The sequence below is a fragment of the Triturus cristatus genome, chromosome 6 (genome assembly GCF_964204655.1).
Source record: "Triturus cristatus chromosome 6, aTriCri1.1, whole genome shotgun sequence".
Taxonomy (NCBI): Eukaryota; Metazoa; Chordata; class Amphibia; order Caudata; family Salamandridae; genus Triturus; species Triturus cristatus.
The window spans coordinates 176413543-176428268 of NC_140589.1; the positions used below are offsets into that span (position 1 = coordinate 176413543).

At 44.8% G+C, this 14726-nt stretch overlaps 1 protein-coding gene across 1 annotated transcript in view; it reads left to right on the plus strand.

The window, feature by feature from the left end:
- Positions 1-14726, plus strand: part of PKHD1 (PKHD1 ciliary IPT domain containing fibrocystin/polyductin) — a 1788124-nt gene that overhangs the window by 1259527 nt on the left and 513871 nt on the right. Inside the window, exon 40 of the mRNA XM_085609531.1 lies at positions 13174-13299. Within this exon, the coding sequence (XP_085465657.1) occupies positions 13174-13299 (126 nt within the window). The remainder of the gene's footprint in view (positions 1-13173; positions 13300-14726) is intronic.

Genomic DNA, 14726 nt, shown 5'->3' on the forward strand with positions numbered 1-14726 from the left:
AAGAGTTGTGCAACCACAGCTCTGGCTAGACATTGACATGTTTATTGCAGTACACTACCGAGTCACATCCTACACCACCTCTGTTGAACTCGGTGGTGATAGCTCTTCTTGTCTGCTAAAAGCGCCTGCATACCCTATCGGGTGATTAGCCATGCTTTATAAATCCTGAATGATTGATTGATTGAAAGAGAGTCAAAGAGGCGTTTTGAGGGCGGTCTTCCAGTGCAGAGCCGGTATCAGTGGCTCTCGTTAGTGGTGACCACCAGCGTTTTCTCATTTAGAGTGCTTGATTGCTTAATAGTCCCAATAGATGTCGGCCCAGCAAAAAATCCTTGCACATACCCGGGGATCAAACTACTCTTTGATCTTGGACTTGCATCACTGGCATAGATCGCAGAAATACAGGTTTCAGTTCAGCTCTCAGCGTGACTTAGGGTCAATCACAACTGACTTCTATTCAGATATTTCTTTCCTTTGTGTCACCAATTGCACCCTTACGAATATTAGAGAATGGCTGCTAACCACCATGCTGCAGGGCCAGTCTTAGATCTGATGCTCTTAAATTCCTCTGGCATTTGACACTTTGGAAGAAGATAAGCACCATATGAGAATCAGCACTACTATTGTATGATCCAGTTCTCTCAGATCACAACCATCAGTTGAAAATAGACACCTTCCCTCAGAAGTACCTCTCATTTTCATGAAGCATGCCTTAAAATGCTGCACTGTCCCCAGGTCCCTTTAATCTACTGCACTGTCCCCAGGTGGCTTTAGTTCACAGTCACTGTTCTTAACCACCAGACTATTGGAACCCTAATGAATGCCGATGAAAACTTTACATGAAGATGAAATACAATCTATAGAATTGCAATCCTGTAATACGCCATCTCATTCATGTTTACCATTGTTTATGGAACAAGGGGAATATCAGCAAGGGTCGGAGGTAAAATTATTGCCGCTTTAGCGTCCGTTTTCAGACGAAAAGCGGCGATAATTTTAACGCTCTATTAGCAAGGACACGCTAACGCGTGAATCCATGCTTCTTCGCATTTTCCCTTAACGCCCAGCTTTGCATCTCTAATGAGATGCAAAGTGGGCGTTCCTCCACAGAATAACAGGAGAAATGTCGCTAAGCGACATTTCTCCTATTATCAAGCCTCACGCAAAGCAGCATAGCAACATGAAAAGTAGCGATAACCTCTGTTATTTCGAGTTACCACCCAGAACTTTTAATGACCAGTCATGGCCATTCACAACTTTGCACCTCCATAAGATACAGTGATGGGACGTGGCTTTCAGAAATGTTTTTGCTCATATGTTATTTTAATTGATACTTGGCATAGCGAAAACAACTCACCCCCGCCGGGGCATCTCGGCGCTGAGGCAACAGACAAATAGAGAAGCAGCCATTAGCAAATGCAGCACAACCCCTTCACCACACCCTCCATTTCATTCTCCAAACATAGCCATACACCAGTCTCAACATCCGATCCTAAATTTATAGGAAGACTTCTCTCAGGGTGTCCTTCATGCACCTATCACTGTCTCAATCAATCAATCAATCTCCTCTCAAACGTTTCATTTCTCCAATCATCAACTCATCCTAACACCTCGTATATAGTTTATTGACTACATCAGAATGAGCATACTTTCCTTGTTCAGCAGGATTTTCTGTTCTCGTGTTCTTCTCTCTGCCCTAAGCAAGCCGAGTGACCATCTTCTCCATTAGCAGTGATATACACATTAATTGATCCATTTCTCTCCATTTTGTTCAGAAATATAACTGATAGACATATGTGTAGTGCAGTCTCCAATAATGTGTAAGTTCTCAAACCGGTGAACTGTACATGGTGTAGAACTTTCAGCCCTATTCAATGACAACAAATGCAACAAAGGTTTGTGGGCTGACTAAATTACATACGGCATCCCTTAAACATACAGCCTGAACTTGCAAGACACCCACCATAACTTTACATTCCAAGACACAGAAAAGAAGGTTTGCGGGCCCATGTCCGAGATGTGCGTGCAGCCCACTGGGCCAGTTCAGGAATTTTACCCCACCTGCTTGGACCTGAGGCATGAATGTGGCCTCCCAGCTTCACCCGACATATTTCTTAGCTATGGCATCATCTTTAGCCCTCCGTAGCATCTCTTACCTCGTGTCCACAGGAAGGCTCCAGGCTGTGACTGTCTCCAACAATATACTTGCTGCTCACATATCATTATGGAGCAGCTAATCATAAGGCACTCCAAGGCTTTTTATACTTCCAAGCAGTAATGCATGGAGAAACTTTGGGGCATATTAGCAAGGCCCCTCCACCACTTGAGGGGCACTTTTTTTGATGTTCCAGTGACGCACATTGTTGTGTCATATTTACAAGGCCTCACAAAGCTACCCTGCATGGCTTTTCATGGCCTAGTAAATATTGGCCCCCTTTCATCCATTTCTCTGCGTGAAAGTGGTATTCCATGGGTGTTGCTGTGGCAGTTCACACGAAATACCCATTGATCCTTCATAAAGTCAAAGGGGCATATTTACTAGAAAATGACACATTGTGGCACTGCAAGCCATCTTGGGGCACTGAGCTTCGTCATTAGGACGGTGCAGGGATGCATCGTATTTACAGCAATACAACGTGTTTCCTGTGCTATCTGCTGTGCTGGCACACAGTTGGCTGCCATTCTTGTATATTGTTTGAACTGCTTCTCGACTGCTTTCAAACGCTGTCACGACAGCTGGCACCAGTGCAGGCAAACTAGTCTTTTAGGAATATACCTTTAGCCAAGGAGCTATTAATGTGGAGTTTCTTGCATATATGAGCAGGACATGGGCCTGTCAGTGTTCATGCTGGCCTACAAGGTTTTGCAGCCTTGATGAAGTCCTGTGTGATCATGAGGTTAAAATTGAGTAACTGTGGTTGTTTTCATGATTTGTTTTCTAGTAAACTGCACAGCACTGCTGGAATTGTGATTGAGCAATGATTAAGCAATTGAGAGGGAAGCAGGGGTCTAAAATTATTTGGAGGGTTGGAAGGAATACAGGTGTGCCAGGTACACAGCAAGGGCTAGTGGTGAGGTCTTTGACTGTACTGCCAAGGCATGAGGATGCCCCAAAGTACTGCCACTTTAGGCACAGTGGGTGGAGGACCTTTCTCCTGTGAAGTCTTCTAGCAGGTCTGTTTTTGTGACCTTGAGACCCATCAGCAGCTCTCTCTGTTCAGATCTCCTGTCTCACGTTAAGGTCTCTTGACCACTGTCTACTCTTCAGGCCGTAGCTCAGCTTTCCAGGACATAGGACACGTTACTCTGCAGCAAGGCAAGCATCAGGTCTCATGGCTTTCATAGCTCCAGTCAGGTTTTCCTGCCACCTACTCCCAGGTTGTTCTTCAGAAGAAAAGAAAATCAAACATACAGTCCTGCTCACTATGTAAAGGCTGAGCAGTGGCTATTCCTGTAGGTGTGTGCTGTACAAACATGAGCAGTTATTGAAAAAATATTTTGTTCAATGATTACACATTGAGATACAAATATGCATCAGTTTGGTATCTATGGAACAACACATTTAACTGAGTGCACTAACCATGTACTGAGTAAACAACCCAGAAGGGAGCCCATATTAATTTAGGAAAAATATAGTGTTGCATTAAGATGCTCTACTAGAAAGGATACATATTTCGACAAGACAACTCTGCACTACCTAACTCCTTGTAGTCACTCTCATCCACCTACAAAGTTTTCAATCAGTCAAAGGAACCATGCTTTACCATGTGGTAATCCTATTGGCTAATAATATTCCTAAAGCATCATCAAGACATACTCACTGTGTGCATTAAGTGCATTAACTACACTGTGTTTTTATTGGTTTGCTAATCCTATTGGCAACAAGAGGTTTTCAATAAGGATGCTTCCTCATTCAAAATAACCATGTCATACACATTAATGCTGCAAAACCATCTGTGTAGGTTTTTTTCTTCCCCATTTACGTTTGTGCTGTGAAGAATAAGCAATTGGTTCTTCACTTCCATCCCGGTACTCCAACGGACGTGCCTGCGGCTGCAGCCCCAGCAAGCCTCATACTGATCCTTCCTGCCCCATCAATGCATTGTCTCAGTTTGCTCTCCCCAAGTGCAGCTACCCACACATGTGCAGCTCCCCGAAACTAAGGGAGCCAGATTCACCGTTATTTGTATACCTCGGACCACATGGCTCACTTTTGACTATAATCTGCAAAAAGATTACAGGTAGGTTAAGAGAGCCACAGGCTTAGCCACTGTTAGAACTGGGGGTCTCTAGTTCGCTGAGGTAGGTACCTTAGTCCAAATAGGGACCCTTGTTTCTAGTCAGGGTAAGGAGGGACACACTCTTAGATAACCACTGCTTACCCCCTGGTAGCTTGGCACGAGCAGCCAGGCTTATCTCCAAGGAAATGTGTAAAGTATTTGCAACCACACTCCCAGTAACACTGTGATAACACCACAAAAGGACACCACACAGGTTTCATAAAAATAGCGGTATCTTTATAAAAAGGAATACAATGAGACCAAACGATAGAAATCCAACATATGCGTATTCGTAATATTTCGCTTTGCCGGTTATTAGGCCAGCAATCACTTGTAGGTTCTTGCGGTATTAATGAGCAATTCACGCTCTCTAATGCAGTCCTAATGCAATGCTATGCAGTTCGTAATGCAGTATGTAATGTAGTAATAAGACAGTCCTTAATGCAAGAATCAGGCAGTTCGTAATGCAAGAAAATTGCGGTTCGTAATGCAAGAATCAGGCAGTTCGTAATGCCATAATAATACGGTTCGTAATGCGAGAATAGGGCAGTTCGTAATGCAAGAATAATGTGGTTTGTATTGCAAGAATCAGGCAGTTCGTAATGCAAGAATAATGCGGTAAGCCAATCTGCACGGTCAACTCGGGCACCACTAGGCCCCAACAGCAGAGAGAACAGTTGCAAGCTTAAAAGGGCGGCCCTGGTACTGCTGGTCAGGTACGGGTCGCTCGGGAAGTCAGAGCGTCCAACACAGTGCAGCGGGTGAGAGATTGGAGCACTCCTGTATTCCTCCTGCACGCCTCTCAGGCTACACACGCTTGTGGCTCCCAACCGGAGGCCAAGCCTTACCTGGGGGTGCACTGCCTCGCTCTCTCTCTCGACGCTCGTTGGACGTCCTTCTGCGCGATCCCGATCAAGTTGCAGCTCTGTTGCTAGGCGACGCTGTAGCTGGATGGGTTACGGCGCTGCCTTCTCCTTCGCTGACGATCTTGGGCAGATTCCTTTTGACGAACAACGATCACAATCCCTTTCACCTTGTAGCTTCCTTAGCTTCAAGAAATCCTTTAGCACGTTGCGGCTCGGGCCGGCGGCGGTGATCTTTACTCACAACTTCACTTATGATGACAGCTTGGGCCACAAACAGCAATGCAGCAGCGTGGACAATTTTTCACGCTGCGGGGGCAATGTGGTTACAGGGCACCTCGTAAACAGCACCACAGACCACACGGCAGTCTCAGGCATGCAAAAATCACACGCACACAGCGTCACTGAGACACACTTGGAAACTTTGATGTTCCTGAGTTTCCACAACAGGAGACCAGCTCTCATCGGGCCCTTGGAGACAAGTTACTTCAGGACACAGCACACAGCAAAGTCCTCTCAAGCAGGGGGACACAGCGTCAAATCAGCAAACTGCAGGCCAGCCCCAGAACACACAGCAAGGGCAGTCCTTCTCTTCAGTCTCTTCAGCTGTTCTTCTTTAAATGTAAATGTAAATTGATACTTGTATAGCGCACTACTCACCCGCAAGGGTCTCAAGGCGCTTGTACGAATACCACTGTGGAACCCATCCTGGCTTTCCCTGTGAGGTGTCCACTCCTGGGCACCCCCAAGGTGGAGGCCAGGCATCCTTAGCTTTGTGGGGGCCGTTGTGGAGATTAAGCAAGCTATTGCCCAGAGTTGCAGAGTGGGACTCCATGATTGGAATGGCACCGAGGCGAGAATTATCAGGTCCATGGAATTTTTGAGCCCAAGACCCGCCGAGGCGGGGAATTGAACCCTGGTCCCGGGCTAGATCTCTGCATCAGGGTCTGCCGCTCTAATCATTGAGCCACACTTCTCCACTTCTCCTTCTTTGGCAGAGGTTCCTCTTGATCACCAAGTAGTTTCAATCCTTTTTCAGTATGGATTTCAGTCTTGAGGTCAGGGGTTTCACAGCCCTCTTCACATTCAGGGGGCTACTCCTCCCCCCACATCAAATGCAGGCCAGCCTGTTGCTGTCTCACCTACTCCTCCCTGTGTTCAGGACATTTCCCAGACCTTGTCACATCCAAACCCAGACAGGCAATACACAACCAGGCAGAGGCAAACAGGATGGTTTTAGACAAGAAACCAGCCACTTCCAAAAGCGTGGTTTCTAAACACACAATTCAAAAGTTATCTTCACAAAAAGATGTGTTATTAAATTCTGAGGTCAGGCACACTAAACTCTATCTCTCCATCTTATGCCTATGGGAAGATATGCTGGAAACATGGGACACAGCATTCCCCATTCTGTCCTATGGGCAAGATGGCCTTGCAACAGTGAAAAACAAATTTGGCAGTATTTCACTATCAGGATATGGTACACACCTCAGTACATGTCCTACTTTTCACATACACTGCACCCTGCCGAGGGGGGTACCTTTGACCTAGTATAGGGGTGTCGGATGTGCATAAAAAGGGAAGGGAAGGTAAAGCCTTGCAAGTGGGTGCACTTGCCAGGACAACAAGGTAGTTAACAAACTGCGCACAGGCACTGCAGTGGCAGGCCTGAGATCTATTCTTAGGGCTACTTGTGTGGGTGGCACAATTAGTGTTGCAGGCCCACTAGTAGCATTTGCTGTACCAGCCCTGGCACAAATAGTGCACTTTACTAGGGACTTTACTAGTAAGGCAAACATACCAATTATGGGCAACCAATTACCATAACACTTTATACAGGGAGCACTTGCACTTTGACACTGATCAGCAGTGGCAAAGTGCCCAAAGCATCTAAGTCGGCAACATAATGTCAGAAAACGGTCTTGGAGGACGGCCAAATGTTTAAGGAACTTGAGTCAAAAAGGGCCAAGTCCAACAGTCACTTTTTGAATTTAAGCAAATATATTTATTTTACGATTAGGCAATGCTGCAGGAACAGCCCGTGCAGGTAAGAGCAGTGGGACCAGGTCAAGGTGGGCGGGGGTCGAAAGATGACCACGAGGGAAAAGTAAATCAATAAGTAATTTTCCCTCATCGTCTGTCGAAATCCACCCCCCCCCCCCGCCCCGCAATTAGGCCTCACCGCTCTTACCTGTACAGGCCGCTCCTGCAATGCTGTTATTCCATTGGGAAATCTCTGCTCCTGTCCTTTCTGCAGAGACAATGCACATTCTATTTTTAAACTGTCATCCTCAACACCCTGCAAATTCTGCTCACTAGTGCAGGCTAAAGATCTATGTAAGCGGTGGGGTGTGATAAATCCCCCAGATTCCAGCTAGCAAAACGAGTAAACCAATGCTTGCCTTCTTCAGCACCCATGGATTTTATCCAGTAACACTTTGCTTTTTGGGATTTTCAAACCCAACTTACAATGTGAAAAAAAAACGACATGTCCCGGAATTAAGCATTTTGGTGAATGGAAAGCCAAGACTGGCTGAAAGTGTCACACTATCCTCATTCCAGCACCATACCCTAAATACTCAGCCCTAGTCTCCCTACACGCCCCATCACACATTGTCAGCCCACTCTACCCTCTTACACCAGCTCTATTGTTGCCGATGGAATTAAGTAGACATTTAGTACTACAGAAAGAGCGGGTATTCTATGCATGCCTTTATAGGAATATGTGTGTATTGATGAGAGTTAGGTAATTGTTATATGTGCAGTGTAAAAGGTGTGTTCATGTAAGTGCTGGGTGATAGTGAGTAGTATGAGTAAGTGCAGCATAAGTAGTGCAAGTGTAGGGTGAAAATGTACTGATGTGAGTGTATGGTGAGCTGCATGAGTGCAAAGTGAGAAGAGGGCCCATGTGAGTGCCGGGTGAGAGGAGTGCATGCAGAGTGAGAGGAGTGAGGGCAGGGTGGTGTGAGCAGTGTAAAGGCAGGGTGAATGTTGTGCTTGTCTATGAGTGCCGGGTGAGTGGCGAGAGTGAAGGTGAGCTGTGAGAGTGACTGGTCAGTGAATAGTAAGAGGAGTTAGTGCATGGTGAGTGGTATGTACCTGTGAGTCCTGGCAGACTATTGTGCCTGTGTGCAGGCAGGGTGAACAGAATGTCTGTGTGAGTGCAGGCTGAGAGGTGCAGGGCGAAAGTAGGGAGTGCAGGATGAGTAATGTAGCAGTTTGCGTGGTATGAGTAGTGTGCCTATGTGAGTGAAGGCTAAGCTGTGTAAGTGCTAGGAGTACCTATATGAGTGCACAGTGAGCCATGTGCCAGTGTGAGAGTAGGCTAAGAGGAGCGACTGCAGGGTGAGTGATGTGACCATATGAGTTTGGGTGTGGGTAAAAGTGCAGAGTTGGAGGAATGAATACATGGTGAGTGATGTGCTTGTTTGAGTGAGATTGCAGGGTGAGTTGTGAGAGTGACAGGTGAATGAAGTGTCACATGAGTGCAGAGTGAGCAGTGTGCCCATGTGACTGCATGGTGAGTTCAGAGTGAACAGCATGAATTCTTGGCGAGAGGCGTGAGTAAAGTGTGGTCGCTGTGAGTGCAGGGTAAACGGTGTGCTCATGTGAACACAGGGTAAGATGAGGATGAACGTGTGAGTGCAGGGTAACAGTGTGGGTTCATGGTGAACTGTCTGTGTGCAATGTGATCGCTGTGAGTTCAGGGTGAGCGTGAAAGTGAAGGGTGAACGGTGAGAATGAGGAGTGAGTCGTCGCAATGCAGGCTGTATTCCCAGACACTTGAAGTAACTCAGCATGTTATTGGCAGTTGGTGAGTTGGGTTTCAGATGTAAGTTAAACTACTGCTATTATGGCATCAAACAGAGATGGAGGGTGGAGGAAATACATAATTTGCTAATCCTGCAATAAACTGTCAGTTTCATGATTAGGGCTGCCAGCTGATCGGAAAATAGAAAGTACTTTTAAATGTCTTCTAGAGCTGCATTAATGATCCTTGACTAATAATTAAAGTAAACAAATACAGAAAAGTCATGCTACAAGTGAATACATACAATTTGGTTTCCGCCCTTTTTAGTATCTTGGCCAGGTCTTTGCACACTCTTTATACAACAACAAATGGCCTGATTTTTTCTCTTGGAAAGGTGGCAACCCTTCCTTGGCATGCCTTTTACAAAAAAATGCATTTTACCACTGTTGCAGTAAAAGTAGAATAGAATGCAAGGAATATGCAGAGTGCAGACCTAGGGGGTGCTGGATCCAGCGAAAAAAAGCACAAAGCCTACTTAACCAATTCACAAAGGCATGTACATTGTAAGACCTGTAAAATACTTAGGACACTGCCCAACCAGGCTGCAGCAGCCAGGGCTGATACACACAATGAGAGGGGGCTAAAGCCCTTTTAGCCCTATGGGCGTTGCGCACCTGAAGTGAAGTAGAGTGACATTTGGCCGCATTTTTAAGGCATCGTGCGGATTGTGCTATGTGAAGCATTTCTTTGCAAAAGATAACCACAATGCATAGTTCAGCAGAGAAACGGTTTGTATACTGGTAATTAGGTGGTGTCACATTTGTGTGGTATATTGTGGCACAGGCGTATGGCATCAAACAGTGGCATACTGTGAGGAGCAGAGAACATCTGTGAACAGAGCATTCCTTTGTTTACATGGTAGTAAAGTTCCAGTAAGGTTACTCTGCGAGTTAAGTCTTGCCACTGAGAATTGAGTCCAATTTCCACAGTACAGGTTTGAATCCTGTCAAGGTTGATTTCGTCATGCATCCTCCCAAGGATAGAGTACCAACTGCAAGTGATCTAACTTCAGATAAGACACGACGGTTTCTTAAAAATCATGGGCTGTAGCCATGAACGTCATTTGGGGGTAGTCAGGGGTCGCAGCTGCGACCTTTAGCTTTCTCCCTGCGACTCCAGGCACTTCCTTTGAGACTCCTGACCTCAGAGGGGGCAAAGGGAGCAAGCTAGAGGTCGCAGCTGCGACCCCTGACCACCTACAAACGATCTCCTTGGCTGTAGCATCAGTCTCGCAAATTCATTCTGCCTGTCTGAATGGTCCCAGAAAAACAGAGCTTACCCTGCTGCGACAGTATCACACATATCTACAAAGAAAATAGTTTTTCAAAGGCTGTATTCACGCACTGAGTAGTGGAACGGCCAGTAAATCATTCCACTTGTGGTATGGCAGTAGCCATGCCACAGAAGTTGAATTTCCTTGCATGATTTTTCAGCCAGTTAGCAAAGGTACTTTTATGAAGTCTTCAACATCAGGGAAAGTTAAAAATGACTGGTGCTGGCCATGCTTCTCATCAATACCCCATACAAGCTGCTGAGGCCTTTTATAACATTCTGAAAATGCTAATTAATCTCAACAGTAGGAGATTAAGAAGTTTAAACCATTACTGATATCTCTCTGCAAGTTCAAGGTTCCACCAAGAAGTCAAGACCGGTTGTTCTTTGCAGAATACCTCACTCTGCTTACAAACCAAAAGCACAGACACCAGTTACTGACTAAGCAACTTCAGGGGGAATATAGCGACCGAGAAGCTAGCTCGCAATTACACAATAGTGCATCTAAGCCTTTTAAGTGGCAAATATACCTCTAAGCTGAGCAGACCCCACATCTAAGCAACAGACAACCGCGCGCTACAGCACAAGTAATCAAATGACTTAGTCATTGTCAACCACTATCCCTCATCATGCATTACTAATCAATACATTGGTGTTTTCCAAACTTCCCAGCCCTTCTTCAATATGATTCACCTCGCAACATCACTAAAGACAAACAGATAGGATGGTCACAGACCACTTTGACGCCGGTCTGTGAGAATTCTTGTCTACAGTTGTAAAGTGCAAAGGAACCCTTGAAGTGGTAGATACCAACCTCACCGTCAACTAGCACATTCTAAAAAAGCTGCCTGGTACGAGCTCTCTAGTCTAAAGAAAAGGAAACACTTTCATCTAGCAAACAACTTCTGTTCAAGCACTCATACCCTTGCATCTGAACGGTGATAAGGACCTGCTCAATGGCATTCAGGACTCCACACTGGCACCCCTTAAGGACATTCTGCATGCCACAACATGTCTCATCCAGGGCCTAAAGAAATATGATCACACCATCCCCATCCTGATGGAACTCCATTCAAACCCAGCTACATCAATTACAAAGGCATCCCAACCAGCACCCCGCTCCTCTTGCAGACAGTCTTGGTGGTTCTTCGCACACCTGCAGTCTGGACACCATCGGTCTGGAGTTTAAGATGTGTAAAAATGAGAAAACAAGGAAGTAGGTCTTTCTATCTATTCACCCATGATCTGGAACAACATCCCCTAATCCATCGGGATTGCCTCAACGCTGCTGCAATTTAGAAAGAGTTGAAGTCTCACATCATTAAAGAAAACTATATCACAATGCATTAACAGTCCACAAACCAGCTAGTACTCTTATAACTCAATGACTTTATGCTTGTATTTGACGCTATACCATGCTCTTCTATCTTCTGGCTAAGGTCACATTCTATAAATACCACAATCATACATGGGAACAAGGGGAAAAATGTATGTCACATAACAAAATGTAACATAAGTTTATTTGTAAAGCGCATGTCGATCATTCAACTTAATATCACTGATTGTTTTGACACATAGAAAACATAATAGAGTATTGAAGTTTGTGCAATAGAATCCTGTGGCCACACACAACAAAAAAGACATACCCTTGCAGTGAGTGACTAGAAGAAACACAATGGGAGAAGTGGAATAACTTTATCCCACATTTTCCCACTTACAAAGGTACAGCCCACATGTCCAGATCATGCTCCGTTATGTTTAGTTTGTCCTGAATAGCTCTGCTACAGCTCGAGTTCCATATTCTTGTTATGAGAGAGAAGAAGAAGTTGGTGCAAGTAAAACCAAAGAAGAAAAAAAGCTTGACTATTAGAAGAACAGAAAGATATAAACTGTGCATTTCAGTATAAGATACACCAGCCGCCAAGCAATACCGTTCAAAATAGTCTGACACTGTGTGGTACCAGTACTTGCGTTCTATCTCCCATATTTAGCACCAGTGGTCCAACTGGTCATGCCATCTTTAGATACAAATATGTTTATTAGAGACCCATGCCAATTGGATATTATTGGTATATTTATTTTATTACATGTTTTCCACGTTTTGCGAAGAATTACATTTATTCCACGCATTCCATGTTTATGGAAAGGAATAAATGCATATTAAATTACTTCAGTAATAGGTGCTCCTCTGTTTATTGAATTGCCTCGCTGGCTACTTTCACTGATTTTAGCTTGAATTACAAAAAATAAACTTCTCTATCCCCCTGTTGATAACAGGTGGTAATTGAACTAAGCAATCAGTCTCACATGAACCCGCTCTTCCTTTGAATATCTTTATTAAAATGTAAAGCACATTTTTTCTTTAAGAAACTATAATATACATATAAATACCGATAATGATCCTATAGTTGGCGTTCGATAGATTAGTTCCAAGAATCCAGAAACAGACTAGAACATTACCCTGGTCTTAAGCAAGACTGCAGTATCCCTCCGAGCTGCCCTTTGACCCCCAGTTCCATTGCTATAAATATGCTTGGACACGTGATACTTTCTCCCAGAATTAATTTATACGCCTCGTGATGACTATGGAAAGTGATACACTGGACATATGATTAAATCCCAAGAGAAGGACTACAAATGTTCTATTGTGAATTGATGCATTAGAAGGTTATCTTTTGTAAATGGCAAATCTATATATGTTGAAACTGCTATTAATAATTTCTTATCAGCTACTTAGAAATATATATTTTTGTAATATGTTGTTTTTGTGTATTTATAAATATGCTTTTCATAAGCTTGAAAGCATCGTACAGTTTCACCAAACAAAAATGTTCTTTGTTGAGAGCTGGTACAGACATGTGCGTCCTCGCCAGCATACAGCCCCAGTGCTGTCCTTGCAGAAGAAGCAATGAGCCTGCCTGTTGATGTTTTGTCTCTTACCCTCCAGATTCCTATATCCGTGGGTGCTCCATACTCCACTCCTTCGGCAGGGGCATTGCCCTTTCGAGGACTTCCAACCTAAGAGTAGAAAATAACATTGTGTACAATATCTCTGGGCATGGACTTCTGCTGGGTAAGTGAAATGAAATGCATGCAATTCCTCTAAACATTCCATACGAAAGAGAACCTCTGTTGGTCTAAAAATGTCAAAGAAAGTCGATTTATTTCAACTAGATCACACACAGAATCCCCCTGAAGTATTACATCAAGGCGTAGCTGCTTCTTTCATGCCTCTGTCTACCACAGTGTATCAGCCATCTGAAGAAACACGATATCAAAACAGAGAAGAGACACCCCGGGCAAATTCCTTTTTTTCTTGCTAATTAACCACAACACGCGTCTTTCAAGCAACTGTTGCTTCTGCGTTTAAACATCGTGTGAAAAATATATATAGCAGACGCCGCGTTCATATTCTGATCATCGCATCATGGAAAGCTAATCTGTGAGCGCATTCAAGCGCTTCTCACTAGGTGGGAATCAGTGAGCTAGAACCGTGCTTTCATTTCATTGGGGCTCTGTAAGAGAAGGGTATAGCTGTCGGCTCAGCATTATGGGCGCTAGTGGCGCCATTATGCAAAGGTATAGAGAAGATTAAAACCTAAACATCTTTTTCAAGGAATGGAGCCAGGAAGAGGAAATGGGAGACACTTGGGGCCATATTTATGACATTTGCTGCGCAGGGCAGCGCAGCAAGCCACCTTGCTGCGCTGCCACCTTGCTGCGCTGCCACCGTGCTGCGCTGCCTTGCGTCACAGGGCGAGGGCAGGAATGCACGGCATTTCCCCCTGTTCTGCGGTGACATAGAAAGGGGGGGGAAATGGGCAGTCCACCCCAGGCGGCACGATTTTTGAGGGTGGCGGGCTCCAACCGCTCTTACTTGCAGTCTTGGGGTAGGGACCCCGCCCACTCTTTAATCGTGGGGCAGCAAACGAAACGGAGATCTCCGTGGTGCAAGGGTGCCTGTGTTGTACGCAGGATTGTGTTATAATAACAACCCTGAGAGTCGTGTTCCACTTTCTATGGCAGCACACATAGGAAGAGGAAAAAATTCGTAGAAATAATTATATTTCTCCTCGTTATGCCTCAGGCGTATCTTTTTGGTGCATACCCAGGTTTACCAGGTTTGGTAAATGTGGGAATGCATCAAAAACCATGCGAGTTGCATAGAAACATGAACCGCATGGCCTTAAGACTATGCACACTTTCCCACTGCTAACCAGTGCTAAAACATGATAGGCTTTGCTTATACTCAATTGCCATATTTAATTTACTTGTAAGTCCCTAGTAAACTGGCACCATCTTTGCCCAGGGCCTGGAAACGCCTCCTTTGCGCAGAGTAATGCAACGCAACGAATTGGCTGCGTTGCATTGCTCCATATCTTTGAAGCCGTTCAAAGCCACACAAAGCCAGGTTTGAATCATGCATGTACAACGCTGCGTGGTAAAGCATGACACACAGCTCTCATAAATATGCCCCTTGATCACAATAAGATTAAGCAT